This window comes from Ursus maritimus, unplaced genomic scaffold (assembly GCF_017311325.1).
Source record: "Ursus maritimus isolate PB19 unplaced genomic scaffold, ASM1731132v1 scaffold_7, whole genome shotgun sequence".
NCBI classification, from domain to species: domain Eukaryota; kingdom Metazoa; phylum Chordata; class Mammalia; order Carnivora; family Ursidae; genus Ursus; species Ursus maritimus.
In genome coordinates this window covers 39,364,828-39,388,496 of record NW_024426885.1, presented here as the reverse complement: position 1 = coordinate 39,388,496, position 23,669 = coordinate 39,364,828, and the positions used below count along the sequence as shown (strand labels likewise).

The 23,669-nt window shown below is 41.7% G+C and overlaps 1 protein-coding gene across 1 annotated transcript in view; it reads right to left on the bottom strand.

The window, feature by feature from the left end:
• Positions 1-21,595, bottom strand: part of ERCC6 (ERCC excision repair 6, chromatin remodeling factor) — a 69,153-nt gene extending 47,558 nt beyond the window's left edge. The window contains exons 1-4 of the mRNA XM_008696172.2: positions 20,591-21,595; positions 18,601-18,721; positions 16,584-16,695; positions 12,056-12,773 (exon numbers count right to left, since the gene is read on the bottom strand). Of these exons, the coding sequence (XP_008694394.1) occupies positions 12,056-12,773; positions 16,584-16,695; positions 18,601-18,721; positions 20,591-21,012 (1,373 nt within the window). The 5' untranslated portion in view covers positions 21,013-21,595. The remainder of the gene's footprint in view (positions 1-12,055; positions 12,774-16,583; positions 16,696-18,600; positions 18,722-20,590) is intronic.
• Positions 21,596-23,669: the final 2,074 nt, after the last annotated feature.

Below are 23,669 nucleotides of genomic sequence, written 5' to 3'. Positions count from 1 at the left end.
AAGCCACTACAGAAATGATTGCATTCCAGTGCCTTCCGCTTCATAAAGATGAAGCGAGCTGAACGTTTATACAGTTTGGCTAAAGGATGACTAAAGGTGGTAGGGAAAAATCATTATTGCCTACAAGCATTTGTACCATTGTGAAGACAAATCGCCCCAGTAGAATCATATACACATATTAAAGACAGAAAATACCAGGGTTATAAAACCACATGCATATGCGGCTCAGGCTAAGACATCCTTCTGTTATATAAAGCAGTAATTCCCCATGTGGCTTGTAGCCAAAACAGACCTCCGACCATCTAACCAATGCCCACTGAGGCAGTGCAGCACCAAGTGCCGACGGACAAGAAGGACGCCATGGCAGACTAGGGAGGTGGAGGAGGGCCAGATTCACCTGAATTGAGAGAAACAGAAGTCTTTCCCAACCTAGATGCCATTAAGGGTCTTGAAGTTGCTCTCTTTTGTGTGCTTAACCTGCCTGTCCTGCAGCCTGGCAGGCTGAGCAATCTGTCTGGCCAGCAGGTGTAAAGGGATCTCTGTGCTATGAATAAACTGGGTTTGACGCACGGAGCAAGCACAGGCCAAAACACGAAAAGTCTGCACCCAGACGGTCTAGAATCAAATCCTGACTGCTTTTATCAGTTCTTTAACCCTCAGCAAGTCACTCAGCCTTGACAGCACCTACCTTTCCTCAAGTGGGAGGTGGAGAGAACAATGGCACGTACTTCCCTAGATTTAGGGAGGATTAAATGAGGTGTCACATGTAAAGCACTTAGCATGAGCCTAGAATGTAAGTACTCAACAAATAAATACACTGTTCTACATAATCACGTCTGCCTACCGAAACCCTCACACCAACTCAGACGTGATCCTCACAGGCTGGTACTGCCACTCTGTTCACATACGGAGAAGGAAGTGGAGGCAATATATAGTACAAGGCAATCTGCTGCGATAGTGCGAGGCACCACAAGGGCTTCACAGAACTACCTGAACACGTACGTCTGAACAAAACCCATGTTTGGGAATCAAACAGATGCTCAGAAAATTATTACGAATAACGTGATCACCATGAGTAAACACACCTACCCATTAGAAGGTACCTGCTGGAATACCTCACTTTTAAAATTCTGTAATAGATGTGTAAACAGGGAGCTGTCATGAAGTATGGCTGCTTTTTATATGGCAGTAAGAAAAAAACAGATACAGAATGACTTAAAATTGGTTGGGGGTGGGTTGAGATGAAGATTCAGGCCCCAGTGATTTAAAATCATAAAAATCATGTATGGTCCCAAAATGTCTAAATTCTGTTATTTCAACAAAAGAAGCTACATAATGGATTTTAAAAGTGGAAGGGGGCAGTAAATAGTCCAATATTTACATTTTTGGAAAAGAAAGAACTTTCTCATATTTTCTATGCTCTCATTTAAAAACCTCCGCACATGTCATAGTCACAGCTGCAGCCACATAAAAGCAAGCGGGCCCAGTGTTCCCTGGCAGGGTTTCTAACTCTTCACACGCCTCCCATCGTCAGCCTGCTAGCGACTCCACTGGCAGCCACTTAGAAAAGAACCCAGCAATAAACATAAACTTACAATTCCAATCAGATGCAGGCAGAGAAACTGCTCCCTGGCTTTGCTACGTTCGTGCAAGAATGAGAACCTGGCCCAGGCTGTGGGGCCTGGGGCTGAGACCACAATAACGATCTGTCAGAAGCGACTCGGACCCAGGGCCGGGTGGCTAGCAACAATGCACAGCATAACCAGTTGAACTATACGAGGAACACCACCTCCTCCAGTTGCTAAGGCACCTTGTCAATGGAATCCTAAGAATACACCTGAGAGCTAGCGGCCACCATTTAAACTTAGTTTACTTTCAACGGAAAATTTCCAGAACACCAAGGATGTTCAAAATATATAAGTGGGCAAACACGGCTAGCTGTCATTATGCCACTACCTTGTGGTTTCCTCCTTCCTGTGCCATTTTGCATTCCTGTAGTGTCCCAACCTCCCTCCCGCAAACACATCAACAACCCCCATGGACCTATCAGAGCTCTGTTCAAGCAGTGCCTCGGGAGGAGGAAGCCCTCTCTGACGAACCAGAGTTGTCCTGTCCTCCAGTTACCTTCCCAACCCCATGGCACCATGGGCACACCTGGTGTTTTTACTAGAACACTCACCAAGTGTTCAGCAACATTTGAAAACCGTATCTGTCTCCACCATTAGACTGGGAGCCACCTGAGGCCAGAGACTGTTTTAGCCATTTTCATACCTCTAGAGACCAGACAATGGCCCACCTTAACACAGATACTCAGTAAATGCTATACGAATGAATGAATGAGGTTTAGATTTAGGCTAGGGGTAAGGAAGACACCAGGGACAGAAGCGTGGCTTGAGAATGGTCAAAGTAGGTCATTGAAAAATGGGTTCAAGAACCGTCCTGTTCTATCTCATTTACAGCCTACCTCCTGCTGCATTCCTCCTCTTTCCACACGTATGATGTGAAGGTACTACAAGATCCATCCACTGGACAAACATGGTTAAGGTCCACAACAAAGAACAAGGCATGGCAAGGACGAAATCAGAGAAATTCTTACTTTTATAAGGAGAAAAAAAAAAGGACAGGAGATGAAGCTCATTATATTGAGTAATAAAAATTTTGTAAGTAATTTTCAAGTCCTGAGTTCTGTTTTATGGGTTTTCCAGTGGATTTACTTTGCAACAAAACTGGTTTCTACACACCAGTCCTTGGGAAGAATCAGGAGCCCTGAGTTTGGGTCCACGCTTCCCTAGGACCAGGTGGAAAGGGTGGGCAAATATTCAACTTTTTTAAATGAAAGAATTCATCTTCTGACACATGGGAAAAAAAAGCTTAACTAGCCCTAAACTACACTGACATTACTAGAAAGGAAATAATGCTTTGGATGCTTCATCTTTTTCTTTAATCCACACATGTAATAGTCACAGCTGCAACCAAATAAAACGAAGGACGTCAGTCACTGGGGAGACTTTCTAACTCCAACAGCTCCTCAGACTTCGGTGGCAGCCACTAGAGGAGAACCCAGTAAAAAAAACAGATTTCAGATCCCACCGAGAAGTGCAAACCAGATGTGGGCAGAGAGCTACATTTCAGGTCTATAACTAGCAAGGGGAGATCTGAACTTTAGAAACATCATCCAACATCACTGCATTTGTCTCCTCGGCCACCGAAGGAGCCAAATAAAGGGTTCTCACAGCAGTACATGATAATATATATACTACACCCTTTGGAAACTATTTTTTTATACTGCATACATGTCAAATGCTATCTCACAATTAATTACTGGCAGGAAATTATACAAAAAAGTAAAATTGAGACATTTTCGTTAATTGTAGGTTAAATATGAATAAAAAATAACAACTGTGAAAACACCTACTGCAATCTTGCGCAGAAAGGAGTTAGACGTAGCCCCCAAGTCTAGAAGGCCTTCATGCTAGTCCATCCATGCCACCAGCCCAGAGTAAGATTATCACAGTCCACTTGGGGAATGATGTCCTACACATCTAGGTTAGCAAGGAATGTGGAAATCAAGCCTTACAAGACACTACAGAATAATCTTGAACACTGACCTGAGAACAGAGAAAACCGTGAGGAACCAAAGTGTAATCCTGACCTACACACACTTAGAACCCACGAGCAGGCTATGGAAGCTTGAAGAATGCCCCCTGGGCAGAGGTCTAGTGCCCCCTAGTGCATTCAAAGGAGAAATAATGTTTATTTCTCCCCAAACAACTACTGATAATGTGCTCCTATTTGTACAGATATTTTATCACTAGGTGGACCTTATCGTATTAATAAAAAAATGTATGAGAGGTAAGAAAAGCCTGACATCAACAAAACTAAGTATTATAATAGATAATGATCTGGCTGTGCATATCAATACCAACTTTAAAACTGCCTTTTACTTTGGAAAGAGGACACCTTTTCATATAGATCAATATTTATAGGCTCTTCATGATTCTCACAGACCCTCCTACTGGCTCAATGAAATCTTTGTAGTAAATGTTTAACCTAGCGGGCATGCAAACAGGAATAGTTAATATTTACTGAGTGCCTGACATATGCCTAATAGCTTAGATATATTATCTTTTGTAATCCTCATACCACCCCTGAAGAAAGTACTCCTATGATCCCCATGTTACAGATGAAGAGATGTGGCAGATCTCACAGCTACTACGTGACACTCTGGCATTGAGTTCTGTGGCCTGTGATTTCTAACCCCTATGTCACATATCACCTCCTCGAGTAACATTTGCTAGCTCTAGACCAGCTGTATTTTGAAATTATACATACAAACATCCACACTAGGTATATGTTTTTTTAAATTTAGAGTCAGAAAACAAATACTAAGTAATAACAACAAGAATAGTTACTGATGTTCACAGTGTCCTGGGCACTGTTTTAAGTAATTTACCTGTATTAATTCATTTAATCCTTAGAAACCCTATGAGGCAGATACCCAAGATCACTAACATAAAGATTCAAACCCAGATAATCAGCCCACAGAGTCTGTACTCCTGTTACATAATCTTGTCTCTCAAAAATATCTTTCAAACTACCTAAAACCCCCTTTTCTCATAGTATAAGCCAAAGAGTCAATAATCACCTCTTTAATCACTAAAAAATGAAAACAATTTTATAAGAGCAAACCAAATTCTAAAGCTTCGATTCAAATTTGTCTCAAAAGATTTCCTTCCCCCACCTCAATACTGCACAAAGTGAGTCAAAACTCATTCTTCACTGTACAGCTGCCAACTTTTTCAAGTAACAGTAAAAACACCTTAGCAATTCTTTTCACTACAAATAATCTGGGCTTAACAAACACATAGGATACATTTAATAAACAGACAAACCAATGCCTATGCCAACTCACAAAACAGACAAAATATACCGATCAACAGAAATTGTCAATTATTAGTAGCTTCAGGTCATATAGTAATAAAACGAACATGCCTGCTCCCAAACTCCAAGGAAGCCCTATATTCAGCTGCCTGAAATTCAAAAGTGACCTAACTGCTCTGCCTTCATTTTCACATTGCAAGGTCCACCAAGCCCAGAGTTCGGATCCGCACTGTGAGGAAAAAGTCACACACCACATAGTTAAATCATTCTCAATACAGGGTGAAATTTCAATCTCAGGCTCATTCTCCACTTATTGCAATAACCACGAAAGAAATTCTACAACAGAAGCACAATGAGTACAACTTGATTTTTAAAAATATATTCAAGGCACCAAGCTGGGTATTTAATATAGTTTGCATTTCTGTAGTGCGATAGGTCTTCTATTTCAGACAGCTAAGAATCCCTTACAGATTAGTCTAATTTGCTAAATTGAGATACTCAGTGTTTTACTTTTCTTATCTGCCTTTTTATGGTCTATCTGGGTGGACTTAATTGGCACATCTGAGCAGATGAAATACCCTCAGTTAGGAGTCCAGATCTCACAGAGTAAATTAAGACTGATGCAGACAATTATGCACTGGAGCTGGGAATGAGAGGTGTGTGCAGAGCACGAAGCAGAATTAGTCTTCATTTGTGTCTCAGCTTCGTCATTTAAAAGAAGCCAAGATTCTAAGAAAACTCTTTAAGGGAGTAACTTTTTCTTCTCTTTAAAATATAGACTCCTGGGTGGGGGGGGACACATAGGTTTATTTCTTGAGACATTAACTCCCAGACACTGATGGTAAGAACAATGTTCAAAGCATTAGGTTTCTTCATCAAATTAGGTTTAGGTTTCTTGATCAAATCTAAATTAAACTTCTAATAAATTCAAAATTTAGAGAGCAAATGGTTTTTTCAAAAAAAGTTACAAGCTCTACAATGTAATTTGGCCTTTGCTCTGTGCGACCTTCCCAAATGTGCTAAATGGCCGACCAGGGCAAACAAAGACCCGACTGAGGAATAAATGAGACAATCCCAGTGCAAAGGGAGCCGGCTCCGGGCGAAACAAGAGAAAGAGGCTCTGTGCGGACAGTAAGACGGAGACAGGCAGCTAGGAGAGTGGTTCTAGGAAGCATGGTCTTCAGCAGCATTTCAGGCAAGGAATGGGACCCACAAAAAGTGTGGAGGTGGTCCCCATCAAGTGACGGCAGAAACCTGCTGCTGAAGCAATGCTCTTCTCAGTCCACTGCACTGACCAAGCTGGTAGATCACTCCCACCTGCCCCCATTCACCTTCAGGTCCCTTCCCCAGCCTTCTCCATGTATGCTATCTCGGGCAAATTATGTCAGCTTTCTGACAGGTTCCTGTCTCCTCAGGGGTTGTGAGGATTAAACCAAGGAGTCCACTTGACATGAAGCACTGCCAAGTAGTGCACATTCAGTGCTGCTAGCTACAGTTGTTCTCGGAGAACCTCTTTCCATCCCCCACATGCCACCCTTGCTCGGGTCATCAAACCCTCCAAATTTCCAAACCCAAGAGACTTTTTTCAACATTTATCCTACTTGGCTTGACCCCTCTAAGCATCTGAAAATGCTGACAGCCTTTCTCTTCTCAGTCTCTTTCTCTTTTTCTCTTCATGTATACAGTCAAGCCCTCCAAACCAGGATCCAACTCGCCCCTGGCCACAGCAGCCCCAGGGCTCAGGAGGAAGGACGACGGAGATACTGTTTACTCAGATGATTAAGCCTTGCAGTGTGAAGACACTGTGTAAGATTAAAATAATGAATGGAGTCATTCAAAGTTAGTCATGTAAAATAAAGTAAAAGGGGGGGGCAGAAAAGAAAAATCTTTAAGGTTTAAAGGTATTTTATTAAATGGACTAGAAACCAGTTACACCAATAGGCCTCGTGACTACAGATGCAGGTTATACAAGACATGAGGCAAAAATCTATCCCCATCCACACCATACCTGTCGAGTCTTCTAGACTCCCTATAATCTCCCCAAGTCCCCATTAGGTTTTTGGTTTGGTTTCCATCACTGGGAGGTGGAGGCAGCTACATGCTGATTCTTGGCGCCACCTTGTGGTCACATCTAGATATAGTCCATTCCACCCAACTCCACAAATGAAAGGAAAATGACATTTACATAACCCTGTCCTGGCTTCAAATCCCAGCTCTACCTCTTAACGGTGAGATTATAAGCAAGTTGATCAACTTTAATAGGGCATGAACAAACGTTTGAACAGCTTACTATAACTCTAATAACTGAAAGATATGTATGCACAGGATCAAAGCCTGGAATGAGATGTAGACGAGTAACGTGAAAAACAGAGGCAGAGGTAGTTTTTTTTCATCTTAATGTTATCATAAATTCACTATAAAAAAAAAACAAGGAATCACCAAAAGTGCAAGGTGGGGAGTGTGGAAAGCCTTCAATCCATTCGCAGGTAACAACTCAAATGGGTTTCAGGCTGTGATCTCAGCAGCTTGGCCTCAAGTACCTGATAATCTGAGGAGACTCAGGCACCACCCACTCAGGAGTCTGTCTCTGACACTACTGGGCTTCACTCACTGAGGTGGGAGTGGAATGCGGGACGGGGCAGATTTACTGCGGCAGCAATACCAAGCTGACTCTGGGCTAGAGGAGAGAAAAAAAGCATTTCATTTTCAAACCCCAACATCCTTACCCACAGTTCCTTCCAACAGCCTCAAGGGCTTCCTAAGTGGGAACACAGCAAGGGCCTGTAATAATGAAGAACGCCACCAACCTCGCCTCAGAATCAGCGGGAGCTCGGTCAAAGCACTCACGCAGTGCCCAGCTCCTCCCACCCCTGACCTGCTGCCTCAGACACTCCTGGCTGAGTTCTCAAGATGCTTTCCAGGTGATTCTAAAGCATATGCTCTGATAAGAAGCAGATGATCTATTATGTACAGCAATCAGCGGAATGAACTAACCTCAAATTTCCTCTTCAAGCCCTCCCTACATAAACACACTGTGCAGGATATATATAAAGAGGATTTCAGAGAAACAAATACAAACTGAATCTGCCAAAAGCCACAACCTCAAGAAGGAAAACAGTGTATAAAAACCTATTTATACACACCAAGTAGTTCCCAAACTTGACAGTGCATCAGAACCACCTAGAAAGCTTTTCAAAAATTACTGCTTGGTAGCCCCACGCTAGACTTCTTGAATCAGCACCTCCAACGGCAGGGCTCCCAGGTGATCCTGCAGTACCAGACCAGAGGCTGGGAACGTCTGCTTTAGTCTATGCTCACTGCCAAGGAAATACAGCCTGTCAGGTTAGCAACTTAAACAATAATGTCTGGCAAACAGAAATAGAAAAAAGAGCTTCAGGGTATGGGTTTAAGTCAAAGTCTAAGCACTAGCCCTAGTTGTGCCAGCAGGAGACAACACTTATTTGGAAGTGCAACCTCCTCAGGACGTAACCTGACCTGCAGCCCAAGCCTGACCCAAGCACTGCTGACCGCTGCCGGAGAAGGAGGCCAGAGCTGGTGACATTTTTTGTTTGTTTGTGCTGTAAATCAAGGTTGGCAAACAGCTGGCATGAAGCTGCTGTTTCCCCGGGGCCCCCATGCCCATGGCAGACATCACTAATGCAGTGCCCCCTGAACAGAATGCTGCTGCCCAAGATGGGAGTTGTCCGGCAAGACGAGGGCCTGTGCCCTGCCTGTCCTATAGCAGATGGCTTAGAAACCAGGCATCTCTGCAGACCACTTGTCCATCACACCACTGTCCAAGGCAATCCATATGAGAAATAATGTGCCTCCAAAGCAAAGCAAGTATTTTCCCTCAATAATCTGCACCCTAAGGTCTATTTCAACATATCTGAACTACTCAACAGACAAGGCCCGATGCTGGTACGGATCTCCTCCACAGTCTTCCCTGAATATCGGTCTGATTCGTTCTTCCCTTCACACTGGTTAGGGCCTATTGGTGCCCATGTCCCCTAAAAGACTGCAAATTCCTTGCCAGAAACCCTAGTCCTGGTCCTAGAGTGCACACAAGCATCCATGCATCGAGAGCAAAGTGGAAGCAATGGGAGTTGCCTCTTACCTCATCTGGAAATCAGCCAGAAACACTGAGGTAACAAGGACTGCTGATCTTTGATCACCTTGAGGGGAAAGGCGCACATATGAAATGTCTGATCTTCTAGGCCGCCCTGACCTCTCCTGGCTGTACAGACTGGATAAGATAAGGAACAGCTAAGTGTTCACCAGGGACACCTATTGCTCAAACACTGAACGTGTATCATTCCTATTAAGTCTTCATTTGGCTCCCGGAGCTCCCAGACCCTAGCTTTCTAAAGCAGCAATGTATTTTAAGAAAAGCTGAACTTCACAGCTAACAGCAATACCCTAATAGAAACTCTGCTGCTACAAAATGAAAATTAAAAAATAATGGATATTTTCTAGGATTTGCATACTAAAGACATGAGTAAGAACCGACGGAATATGTACTTCTAAGAACTGCCTCATCCATCCTGGGACATTATCAAAGGTATGAAAATCAGGGAACATCAATGAGGAGATAGCCTCCAAATGCAAATTAGTACAGAGACAGAAGCAGGATACAAATGTGAAAAAGGCAAAAAAATATATGGGCAGTTTAAAAAATGGGTAACACTTCCGAGACTGATCTGAGGTCTTGGGCTAAGTCAGAGAAAGTAGGATCCTAAGTGCCATTATCCTTATCCAGAAAAGGTGAAGCTATAGAAAAGGGTTGATAGGAAATTAGCACTTGGCAACAGCTAAAAACAAAGATACCTAGTTGGGACTAAGCTAGAGCTAAGGAAAGACCTCCGATGCTCCAGCTGAGAGAGTAAAGGGGCTGAGATCTCTAGGAGTGACTCACTTTCACTTCCGAGTCTAAATGAGCATTACAATTAACAAGGCTATATCCAGTACAAGTTCAGTAAAAGGCGCCCGGCCTAGGTACATATTCCTAAACTCTAACCATAAAGAAAAACTCATTTTCTATGTTGCAAACTCTACGGCGCTTTATTCTGATCACCCGTCATCAAACCACTGCTAAGATAAGGGAGCCTAAAGTTGTTGTTTTTTTTGTTGTTCACTCAAGGAAATACGATTATAATTTCAATATGTATACAAATATCAGCAACAAGAAGTAACAAAATAAAAAAAGCAAATGGCAGTTCTAAAATGTTCTTAATAATGCTTCTCAGTCCCGAGCCTTTTCTTTTACCATCCCCCAAACCAAAGAATACCAAGGGGGATGTAATATAAACATTTCAATGTGCTATCTGCAGTTTAACAGCCTTAATAACTGTGGCCATAAAATTTTAAGAGCTATAGTATTTTGGTGGCAATTAGAGTTATTGATATTTCTGAAATTCATTTGAGATTTTAATGTAACTTCAGCAAAAACTAGCTTTGATATGGCTTTGGAAATAACTGTTCTACAGTCTTGAGATTATTAAGAAAAACGTGTTGCCATGAATTTAAACTACACCCATATTTAAAACTCCATCAAAATAAACTGTTTCCGATCAAGATACTAATACATTTAAAATAAATTTAATATTGAATGAGAAGAAAATATTGTTCCATTTACAATCAATATGTTGAGATTAACATTTTTATTAATTCCCTACAGTTAGCTAAGAAAGAGATGGACACTGCTCAGGGTTCAACAGTATCCAGCCATATCCCTCCAATAGCTCTACAGATATTAAATGTGCAAAATAAAGTTAAAGTTGCAATGAGAAGTAACAAATGTAAGCCACTCCTCCACTATGCTACATGAGCTCTACCACGGCCTGAGTGTAACAGCTCTCAAGAACTGGATTTAGGTCACAGGTCCTCAAGCTCTGTGTGAAAAGAACTATGCCACATCTGCTTTTAAAGTATGGTAATGTATGTGACAGTCTGGATGTGGGTCATCAGTTCTAAATAACAGAAGGAAAACATATCAGGACAATCTGCATTCACGAAGGTCAGTGGAAAGCTAAAAGAAACACAATAAATGAGGTCTCCCTACGTAGAAAACAAGAAAAAACTGTTGAGGACTGGGAAAAAGCCATCCCGGGAACAAATACTTAAAAACTAATCTGTTAAACAGATTCCCTTTCCCTTGGACTTTCTTAGTGCTGCATAAGCTCACATGGGAGGCCGGAGATGTGGCAGGGTCGTGCTCGGTGGGCACACCGGGTACCTGCAGCGTTCAGACTGTTTTTTAGGGCTCACAAAAAATATGTGGCAACCGACTTCCCGAAGGAACACGATCACCTTCCCTTTCATCTTATTTGCAAAATCTAGTGAGAAAGTCATGGAAAGAAAAGGCAAAGTCTGGGGCGCCTGGGTGGCTCAGTCATTAAGCATCTGCCTTCGGCTCAGGGCGTGATCCCAGGGTTCTGGGATCGAGCACCACCACATCGGGCTCCCTGCCCCGCTGGGAGCCTGCTTCTTCGTCTCCTACTCCCCCTGCTTGTGTTCCCTCTCTCGCTGGCTGTCTCTCTCTCTGTCAAATAAATAAATAAATAGACCTTTAAAAAAAAAAAAAAAGCCAAAGTCAGTGTGCAGCATCAAAGATGAGAGTGAAAAGGAAGGGTGGGCTCTGCATGTGAAAGGTCTTTCTGGCAGCATGACAGAAGTTTGCAATTCTGTAGGGGGCTACTTTCTCAGGACAAGGAAAGAGGTATTTAAGAAAAACAAGCTTATTCTTTCATACATAAAGCTTAAAATTTCAGCTTTTTGGAGGAGAGTCCTGGACAATTACTTTCCTGCTTCAATAGAAAAAAACCAACCATGCAGCATACACCACACAGGCCAGCCTTTTCCTCTTCCTGACCCTGGCTACAGGTGAGCTCTCTGAGCGTAAAGGCATACGGCTCACACTTCGGTCCCTGGCATGCCTCTTGCCCCGGCCCTTCCCCTAATCTTTTCTTCTGAGACTTGCGCCAAATCTGAATGAAGATAGAGAAGTTAGAAGCATTAGGAATTAGTTCCACTGGGGACTCAGGGGCTCTGCTGGTTCTAGGAGGCTAAGGCTGCAGGAAGTCCAACCCTTGGATAAATGGGGGCCTAATACACTAGGCTGAATAGAACTCTTATTTAACAAGCAGGGCAACCTGTTTACAAAGTGCAGACTGACCTTAACCGCTGCTTATAATAATCTTCATCTCCATCATCTCGGCATCTCACTACTTTTCGACCTCCTCCTCCACAGGCGGCTTCTGCTTCTTCCCCAGAACTCGGAAAAAAGTCATCCTCGATCTCCTGCACCATGACTTTTTTCTGCCGTTTCCGGTGCTTGAGCCCAGGCTTCAGTTCATAGTCCGCGCCCTCTCCCGGCAGTTCGGCCCCCTCTGCCTCCTCCAGCTCCTCCTCCGTGGGCAAATACTCGGACTCGTCACCCTCAGAGTTCCCCTCCGCCTTTGCCCTTGTGTCAGACTCCAAAGATTTCTTTCCTTTTGGCAAGCCCACCTTCCCCTGGAAATGAAGAGCCCTCTTCCGGAGCTTCTTGAGGTGCTTTTTCAAGCGCTTATCTGTTTTCGAGAGAACTTTGCTTGGCTCATTTGGTTTGTTTTCATTGAGTGTTGCGCTCAGTTCAGAAGTGACCGAGGCCGTGGTTTTTCTAGCTGCTCTTTTATTACAAGCTTGCTTCTTCCTTTCAAAAGACAATTTTGCTTGATCTGCCAAATACTTTTCAAAGCCTGATGCTTCATTGAGCATTAGCTTTCTAGGCTTTTTCTCCTGTTTCTGAGGGATCTGGGTTCCAAAAGGTGTCATCTGGCCAGTGCGGATGAGCTCTTCCCAAGCTGTCTCCTGGACAGGCATGAGCATGCTGCCGAGACAGGACGGCCCCGGTTCTGAAAGAGGGAGGACAATAATGCACTGGGCACTAGCTTAAACCTTTCCAAGAGTACAACACAAAAAGTCACTTCTTCAACGAACAGCACCCACGATTAACTCACATTTTAAAAACATACCACGGATGGGGGCACCTGGGTGGCTTAGTCTTGGGCCTGCAATTCTTGGTTTCGGCTCAGGTCATAATAATCTCAGGGTTGTGAGACTGAGCTCCATGGAGGGCTCCGCACTCAGTGCGGAGTCTGCTTAAGAATCTCTCCCCCTTCCTCCCCCTCCCCCTCTGCTCCGCCCCCCACTCACATGGGCTCTCTCTCTAAAAAAAAATAATAAAAATTTTTTAAAAATTAAAATATACCATGGATGTATTAAAGCATATTATATAGAGAGAAGGGAATAAAATTTATTATAGCATTCATCATGCCAAACTCAATATACTTCTATTCCAGAAGGTGAATTCTGAATAACTTTTTCTAAAATAATGCATTATAAATATACTCTCTGTGCAGCCAAAGAAACACCTACTCACATGTAACATATAGACAAATGTGTCTGTTTCCTTATCAAAGAGTAGCCCCCGAGGAAGCAATCTCCCAAGTTTCTATGTCACTTTGAATACCAGCATCCACACAGACTTAACATTCAAGAGACAGTAAAACTGCAAATGTATAAAGAATCAACATGTACCTAAATAGGTAAAACATAAATGTCTGCTCTGCACTGCCCAATATAACAGTCACCATGTGGCTATCCAAATTTAAGCTGAAAATTCAGTTCCTCAGATGCACTTGCCATATTTCAAGTGCTCAGTGAGCTGTATGGGGCTAAGGTCTACCACAATGGACAACAGACAGCATTTCCATCACTGCAAACAGGTCTACTGGACAGCACTGTGTTAGATGTGCAAAGGGACAGAACAGAGGACATATATTGGAAGGTAGGTCATAATAATATAAAGTCACCCAGAAATCTCTGAACTTAATCTCTGGCAACATTACCCATAGCCAAACACCAAGGTAAGTAAGGCTGAACACAAGGAATCCATATTCTAAAATCTACATTTCTTATAGTCCAGTAATACCGCAGCCAGTTTTTCACTAAACTTGCAGTGAAGAAAAATACGCATCAGAAAGTGTACAAATACTAAGTGCACAGCTCAGTGAATTTTCAGAAAAAAACATACCTGTACAGCAACATCCAGATCAAGAAACAGAAATTACTAGCACCGCTAGATGCACCCTTCATGGCACCTTCCAGTCTCTACTCCACCCCAAAATAATGACTGCCCACACTGTTAACACTATAAGCAAGCTGTTTCTGGCTTTGAGCTTTATGTAAATGGAAATGTTTGTACACTTAGCTTATTTTGCTCAACATTATGCTTGAGATTCATCCTTATCGTTGAATATAGTTGCAGTTGTTAATTTTCATTGCTGTTAGTATTCTATCATATAGCTACACTATGATTTTTCCATTCCACTGTTCATGGACATTTGGGTAGCTTCCAGGTTTTAGTTACTATGAATTATACTGCTATGACTACTCCAGTACACATCCTTCGGTAATACATTTATACATAATTCTTCGGGTATGTTAAGCTTTAGCAGACACTTCCAAATAGTTTTTAAAAATGGTCCTATTAATTTTAAGTTCCACCAACAGTGTTTCAGAGTGTCAACTGGTCTACATTCTTGCCATTTTAGCTATTCTGGGATGTGTGTAATGGTACCACTTTGTGGTTGTAATTGGTATTTCCCTACAAACTAATGAACTAGGGCACCTCTTCATAGATTTACTGACCTTCTGAATAGCCTCTTTTGAAGAAAATGTTCGAGTCTTTAGCCCTTTCTCGAGAGTTCTTTAATACACTCCGGATTCCTGTCCTTCAATTAATACATGTGTTGCAAATATCTTCTCCCACTCTTTAGCCTGCCTTTCCACTCTCTTAATGCTGTATTTTGAACAGAAGTTTAGTTGTGATATAGCTCACTTATCAAACCTTTTCCTTTACTGTGAGCATTTTTGTGTCTCATTAAGTCTTTGCCCCAAGATCATGAAAATACTTTACCATGCTATATTCTAAAAGCTTTGTTTTACCACTCACATTTATATTTAAAATCTCTGTCATTTATTTTTGTACATGATGTAACAGGCCAAGATTCATTTTACCTCCGTGTGAATCAACCCAGCACCACTTACTGAATAACTCAGCACCACTTACTCAAAAGATGGTACTTCTTCACAGCACTGCACTGCCGTACCTGTCATAAGCCAAGTGACCACATATGGGTGGGTCTGTTTGCTGGACCCTATATTCTGTCCCATTGGTCTATCTGTCTTTCCCTGTGCCGATACCTCACTGTCTTAATTACTGTAGCTTGATAACGGGTCTTGATATTTTGTTCTTCAAGATTAACTTTTCTTGGCCCAATACATTTGTATATCAATTTTAGAATCATCTTGTTAATGTCCCCATCCTCACCCTATACTTCCCACCCCAGACTTTCTCCCTCCAAAAAGAAAACAAACAAACAAAACAACCCACTGAAGTGGTCAGAGGGCCAAAAGGAAAACCAGGTGAGACTGGGATCCTGGAAGGTACAGAAGTATCAGCTGCTACAGACATGCCAAGTACGGCAAGGACAAAAAGGGGCTTCTGATTTTGGGGAAGTAACTATTAATCCTGGGCAAAGTTTTACCAAACAAGCAAGAGGAGGTAAAGCGCAGTAGCAGGTTTTAGGCAGCCAGACAGGAACGAGAAACACGGCACCTCAGCAGCAGAAAGCCTTGATCGTAGGCCCAGCGAATTCTGAGAGACTGAAATTTAAAAGTGCATCTCTCTAATATTTTTTTTATTGCCTCAATTAATTCTTCATAATAATTCTGTGTTACTGAATAAGCTTCAGGAGCTAGTAGAAAATATTTGCTTGGAAAGCTTACGTGCTAAGAAGCCTTAATCTATATTTCAAGTATTAAATGACTGCACAGCTACCAATAACTTCTAAACACACATCTGCACATACACACACCCAAACTACAAAGATACTTCGTTTCAGAGCTTATGCATTTTCTCAAAATGTTTTCCAAAAGACACCCATCCTAGGCAGTAATAAAAACAAAATTAAAAAAAAAAACAAAAAACAAAAAACAAAATCAGAGCCATAGTATAACCTGAATGAAGACAGCTTTTCTTGAACAAAAGATGTAATGCTTGGAAAGCCTGCCAAATATGTCCCGAAAACATATGTAAAAGCAATTCTGTGAATGCTGACTGATGATGCTAGACTTAAAAATGTAATTTGAGGGGCGCCTGGGAGGCTCAGTCGTTAAGCATCTGCCTTTGGCTCCGGTCATGATCCCAAGGTCCTGGGATCGAGCCCCACATCGGGCTCCCTGCTCAGTGGGAAGCCTGCTTCTCCCTCTCCCGCTCCCCCTGCTTGTGTTCCCTCTCTCGCTGCCTCTCTCTGTCAAATAAATAAAATCTTAAAAAAAAAAAGTAATTTGATCAAGATGTTAGTTGTCTCTACAAAACTAACCACATAAGAATGCTAAGCTCCCTAATTTATTAAACATAATACCAAATGTGCACCAGTAGCCTCTAGCAGATGGAGTTAAACTATTTACTTATTCTCCAAAAACCCCCTTATAACTTAAAAGATTTGGTTCTACAAGTGTAGAAAATAAAATCTTCCTAAATCTGTTTGAACATAAGGCAAAGCCACGGATTTTTCAGGACTGCGGAGATACCCTCCACCACTACAGGCATTAGGCACCAATTCAAGAAAAAAAGACACTGTTCCCAGTACCCTCACCTATATCCTCCTCCTCCAGACTGGCATGATCTAGTTCAACTTGTACCTCCGCTCCTCCAAGGACGGCCTGGAGACGTTTTTGTTTTGCTGTGATCTTCTTTAGCTGTTGTTCCTTGAATGGTAAATATTGAATACAGAAAATGGCAACAAAGTGAGTGATTTATTGTTAAATACAAAAGATAAATTTAAAAGCTTTAGTCAAAAGCAGAACAGAACGAATTCCATGTTACTATTATTATAGAGAACCTTATTTGAGCAACTGCCACTCTCTAGCGGGATGTAGGCCTAAAAGCATTTCCATCAGGCAGGCATCCCTGTCCCCACCCACTCCCTGGCTGGGCGGCCCAGCTTTCTACGTGCCTGAGCACTTAAGTTCACATGTACTGACTCTCCACTGAGGAAGTGGAACTGCTCTACTTGGTTTTCTCCATTGCACACTGCGTACAGTATTAAACTTTTGTTTCCGACCTTAGCAACCGACAGACTATGGGGTCAATAAGCTGTAGGATAAGAAACAAATACAAATGTTCGAACACTTGAAAAAGTCAGCCTCCTTTGATAATGTACCATATTTACGATTGTCCTTTACAGTCTTTTGTAATAGTATTCTATCCAATCACTAGACTTTAAAAGGAATATACATTTAGATATACCCTTTTACCCTACCCACCCCAGACCCCTCTTTGTCTTCTCTCCCTCTACATCACCAGTGCTAAGCTATGCAGCCATTTCTAGGGCCTCTCCAATTAACTAGGCCTGTGATACCTGGTTCTTCTTTCCAAGGTCGAGAATATTTAAACATCAAATATGAGAGTGGGATGAGGAGAAACGCTGAATATAAATGCCATGTTATACTTTTATACATATACATGCAATGCCTTTTCTTTCAGTTTTCTCTCACTTAATCTCATTTAAACAGCCTTTCTAAAAACAAACAAACAAAACACAGCCTTTCTCTTTGAACAGTCTATCTCAAACCATCAAAGGGCTATTTTAGAAAGATAGGAATATACAATTGACTTGGACTCGTATCTAAAATGGCCCAAAGTCTGGTCCTCACTGCTCCTTGAAACCTCAGCCCACCAGAAGCCCGAGGTCAGAGGTCTCTGAACGTCCATTCGCAGGTTCCCACAAGAAGCAGATGTCCTCTCTGCTTTGGTGAGACTCCGACTCCCTGAAGCCACTGCTAGCTCTAACCTTTGGGCTGCTATTCTGGAGGGAGGTGACAGAAGATGGGATGGTGAGAATAACGGACTGGTGAGTGGAAAGCAAAAGGAGGCACTGAGTCTATAGACATCACTAGTAAAGCTTAAATAAGAGATGCGAGGACTTCACTCACTGCCGTGGGCCAGCACAACGATATCTGCTCGTCATTTTGGATGGCAGAAATCAAATGATCAAAACTAGTCATTCCTATCTACTCTGATATATTTTCATAAAGCATAAATTCTAAAAAACGTTTCAGACCTCATAAAAACAGTGTCCTAAGTAACAGATATTCCCTACCCTGAAGTTGTACAAACCTAAGTGCACACCCATCAGTGTGTCTGGGTGAAGACCATAATACCTAAGAACAGTGAGCACGAGTGTGTGAGGGGTGATGGCTGCAGCAACAGGAAACACAGTGTACGTAATCAGGACAAGCAGGAGCCAAGCAAAAAAAAAAAAGTTCACACACACAAGGAGACTGATGAGAGGCCTGCACGCCAAACAGGAGCCTAAGCTGGCACAGCAAGGGAGACTATAATCATAAACATCAATAAGGCAGCATGCACAGCCAACAAGGGAACCTTTCCTCAAATATGTGTGTATGTATGTGTGTATTTTAAAAGATATTCTTTAACAGAAGATATGAAAGGGAAACAGCTGAAATATTAAACATAAAAAAGGAACTCAAAATTTTCTATTATAGCTATTTCCTTCACGTCTTAACTACTTTTCAGAATACTGCCCAAATATTAAATGAACAGAAATGACTTTTTCAAAAATGCAATACTTATGTGTTATTTGGAATCACCTTATTATACTTCTGTCGTTTTACAGAATCTAGTTTCCTGTTGATGTCTCTGTTGGTGGCAGCTTGAGGGCTAAGTTGTTCAATAATTTTATTGATTTGCCTTAGGGATGTTGTACATGACCTGAAAAATAAAATAAAATGTCTATTTTCCACTCTGGTAACATTTTTTTTTTATAGTGTAATGTGAAGACAGAAATGCTACAAAGATGTCCTTTTACTTCTTATTAACTAAAAGACGAAAGAAACTAAACCAGAATGCATGTACATGTTGGCCACATAAAGAACTTGAAGGGTTATTAGAAGTTTAAAGAAACTGCTAGGGTTTTCTTTGATCTGGCTGACTGAAATCAGCACATTCCCATTTGTAAGCAGTTCATTCATTCTACAAGCATTTTAAGTGTCTACACGATTCAAGAGACTGTGCTAAAACAATGTGCAATAAGTTATCCTTTCAGATGAAAAAAACATGCATATACGTGGTTTGGGGTTTTTTTAAAGATTTTATTTTTTTAGAGCAGTTTTAGGTTCACGGCAAAATTGAGAGGAAGGTATAGAGACTCCCATATATCCCTTCCCCAAACACACACAACCTCCCCCATTATCAACCACCTATACATGGCTTTTTAAAACCCATTTTCGAAGTCACACCCAAAGTTTGGAAAAGTACTAAAAATGCTCACGCATTTTTTTATATAAGTCAGATATCTGTGACAATATTTTTCTTTCACAATACTGGAAGACTTATTTGCTGTAGCGTAATATTTTATAGTGTGAAGGAAAAAAAAAACAAAAAACAATCCCTAATACAGTGTTCCTAAAACAGACACCATAGAATGGTAATCCCCAATTTTCAAAACATAAATTCAATCTTGACACTTGTATAATTTGCTACTTGTATCCTTTGCGGATTTCAGGACAAAAGATATTATCAATTCAAGTTACTGGCAGTCTAACCACGTGTCACCATGGAGCTAGTATTCATCTGCGTGGTAATTCTGCAGCACTCTGATGTCACCTATGCAAGCAGTAGGCACATTTCCAAGGTCAAATGCAAAAGTGTGTTCCTTATCAGGAGTCGAGCACCTCACACCTGGAATACTACAAGTATTCCAGAATACCTGCTACTCAAGAGGCCAAAAGAACACACCAGGAAGCTGCTGGCAGAAAACAAGTCCTTTAGTTCCAACAGAATTCTGTACCACAGTCTCCCTGGCTGAGGGTAGCCAATAACTCCTCATTCTTCCCTTCTCTCCCCTCCCCTAGCCATCCCCATCTGAGACTGCACCATTCCTCCACCCATTCCTTTACTCTTTCGTGCTTGCCTGACACAGCCTAGAACACTGGTCAAGACAGGGAAGACTGGCTATAGGAAAGGAGTTCAATCTTCACCTGCCCCACCCTTCTAGCCCAGGTCCAGAGCCTGCTTCTCCTCTAACACACAAATGAAGTTTTCATGGAACTTCATCTTTCCTATAGAGTCACAAGTAGGAGGAAGAAAGGAAAAGCAAGGAGTTGTTTCACAATACTTCTAGAAATACAAATCTGAAAAATTACCAAAAGACTGACACTTGGTTTAGACACAGGAAACTGGAAAGAAACTATAAGACAAGAGAAAAATGGGGGGGGGGGGTGATGTGTTCCTGGTATCTCAAGTAGCACACATCACCTTAGGTACACTTCTCCGGAAAACCATTTTGGGCACATGCTTGTGAGTTCTGGGGTACTCAGAACAGTATTTCTCTCTAAGACATTATGCATAAACAGGTTGTTGTGAGCTGGCCTGAGACCCTGACTATCTCGTTCAATGCTGCTCCTGAGGGAAAGGGCTGGAGTTCATACACAAGGTCAAGGACTGCCCTGATTGACTCCATCCACCAAATAAGAGGTTCTATAAATCTCCTAAATTTCTGGAATACCACAGCTATTATCTGAATTTCTCCATCACATGTAAACACAAATTCTGCAATCAGAGAAGATGGTCCACACTCACGTGAGGTCATCCAGGACTGACCGATACTCCTTCTCTGCATCGGCAAGTTGGGCCGCACGGCTGGCCTCATGAATGGCGCTGTCCACCTGCCGAAGCACACCCTGTTCCAGCACGTCCTGGTCATACACATCCACACCCAACCCCTGAAGTTCAAGGGCCTGCGCACTCGGCTCCACTGTCTGTATCTGATGTCTGTCGATGTGCAGCAGGGCCGGCCCTCTCCTCGGAACTTCTGATGAACACCCCTCGGCAGAAGTGGATGGTGCATTAGCAGAGGAACAAGAGGGGAGACTTTCCTCCACCGCCACGTTGCCATCATTCTCTTGCTTGATTGTCATTTCTTGTTTATCACTGACATACTGACTTCGCAAACAGTCTTGCTCCTGAGTTTGACTTGAGTGGGGGATTCTCGCATTTTGCATCCTCTACTGACTATCTGAAAGGAAAAAAAAATGTAATAAGCCTTTTGGTTATAAAGAATTGATATTTATATAGTTTCTTAAAATTTTTATAACTAAAGGAGATTGATTTCTCAAAAGATCAAGTAATAATCCTCCAGTTAGATAAATTTGAGTTTCCAAGTATTACTTTTCTTAAAAGGGTACAAGCTATATATCTTCTTGAGTTCTGATAATAATTAAGAAAAATTAACCTAAAAAAAACAAAAAAACAACAAACAAGAAGAAAAAAAACCACAGTATCAACAACAAAGGACATTTGGAGAGCCAGCTAAGAAAACTGGCAACCAAAATCCTGACTGACACCCTAAGAGTCTTCTCCAAATCAACTGAAGTCATCTGACTGCCACTTTCCAAGTTAGCATCTTCACTGCATTGTGGCACAAAAGATTCACAATATAGTGGCATGATCAACTGAGATATACAAATTTAGCGAAGTATGGAACAAGCTTCTCTATGAAACTAATCTCTAGAAACTTTAAGGTTGAACATTTACTCTAATAAACAAAAACTCTGAGCGAGACATAATATCACCACCAAAATCTCAATCTGAGAAAGATTAAATACTATCAAAAATAACCCCATTTCAATGTGCAATACAATTTCTGCCAGTCAGGTTGGCAAAACAGGTTGGGCCTGGTAATACCCAGTACAGACAAGGAAGATCCACTCTCACATAGTGCTGGTGGCAATATAAATTACTGAAGCTTTTGTGGAAGTCAATTTAACAATATCCATCAAGATTTAAAATGCACGTGACCAGGTATTTATTCCACAGAAATAATCACATACATACAAAGATATTCACTGTAGCATGTCACTAATTTAATATAGGCATTAAGTATTTTCAGTGACACTGATATAAGTCTAGTGAACTGAAAAAAAATCACGGAGTATAAACACATTTATGTTGGATAAAAAAATGGATGTTTGCATCTGCATGTTTGGAATGCATTCAATGTGATCTGGAGATAAACACTAAACCTGCAACTGTTGGGATGGAGGAAGCAGAAGGAATAGGGAGGAATAAAGGAAGCTTTCACATTTCACTCCACATATTTAGGAGATCCTTGAGTGAAAATGTATTCACTATATTGCCTGTGCAACTCAAATAAATACATTAAAAAGGAAAGCAATAACCAAGAGACAGCCTTGGTTTTCATTTAACTGAATAAGCTAAGGTTTCTTTCACCACCAAAACTTTATTTATATAAAGATACCAGATGTTCTCCCAATAAGCCCCACTGATTTCTCATTAAATAAAACCATCCTGGCAGCCTAAGCACGAGGATACAAAGATGCCAGGAACTTAGCGCTATCCCTTCCAGAGTAGCTCATTCTCTAGGGGAAGAGAAACATGTCAGTAACAACACAGGAGGGCAGGTCTGTAGAAGAGGCACCAACAAGAGGCCACCTGGAAACAGAGGGAGGGACAATGCATTGGGTCTGGAGCTAAAGAAACATTTACAAGCTAAGATTTGAACCCCTGGCCCCGGGCCTGATACACAGAAGATACTCCATATATGCTGAAGGGAAGCAACGTTCTGAAAGGAGTCTAAAATAACAAGTTTGATGTGGACAACTACGCCACTGGTGAATTCACTCATAAAAATGAGAATCTCAGAAAGGAAGCAAATGGGAAGCAGAAGGAGGGACTGGAGAAGAATCAGAATCTGGAATAAATGTCCTATAGAAGGGAAAAGCTGATGGGGAACAAACACTGGTGACAGGTGTGGAGGCCCCCCCAAAACCACAGACTGCCAACAATCCCCAAGGCTGTAAAATTCCCTCCTTCAGTAATCAGCAGTCCCAGGGGAAATGTCACTGTTGGGAGTTTTCAGAGTAGAAGTAGCAGAAGGGCAAAAGGGCATGGATACAGATGCTGAGACGAGTAGTTCAAGTAACTGAACTTGGGGTCCAAGCTGGAGAGATTAAAAAAACAAGCCAGATGGGAATGGGATAGGAAGGGAGGGAAGGAGAAAGGGAGACATCAAGAAGCCACTTGGAGAATGACTGTGGTCCAAAGGGCAAGTCCCCTGGGAATGAGAGCTGAAAACCAGGAGGTTCTCATCAGACACTAAACAGTTTCAGAAGTGAAATAAATCATCCACTCAACAAATACTTGATGTTGATAGTCAATTATACCAGACAGTGTACTAGGTTAGCTAGTTTCTGTCACCATAGAGCTTACAGTCTCTTGGGGAAGACATACATTTTAAGAATTATATACACATATACATATTTACACATTTAAATATGTATGTTCATATATAAATTATACCCACAAATGTAATTATGCTAACTGCTATAAAAATACAGGATTCTTTAGGACAAAGTAACAGAGGGACCTACTTGACAGTGCAGAGGTAGGTGTGAGAAGGGAGACCTCTCTGATCAAGTGATACTTGAGCCGGTATCTGAAGGATGAAAAGGATTAATCAGGCCAAAAGTGGAATGAACATTTTGCAAAGAAACGTGTATTTTCTAAGGCTGGTAAGAGCTGGTGCACTTGGGAAAATGAAAGAAGGATGGAACACAGTGATAATTTTTTACTTTATCCTACATGAATAACTGAGTTAAAGTTGCTGATAAGGACTCCATTCATTGTATAACTCTTACAG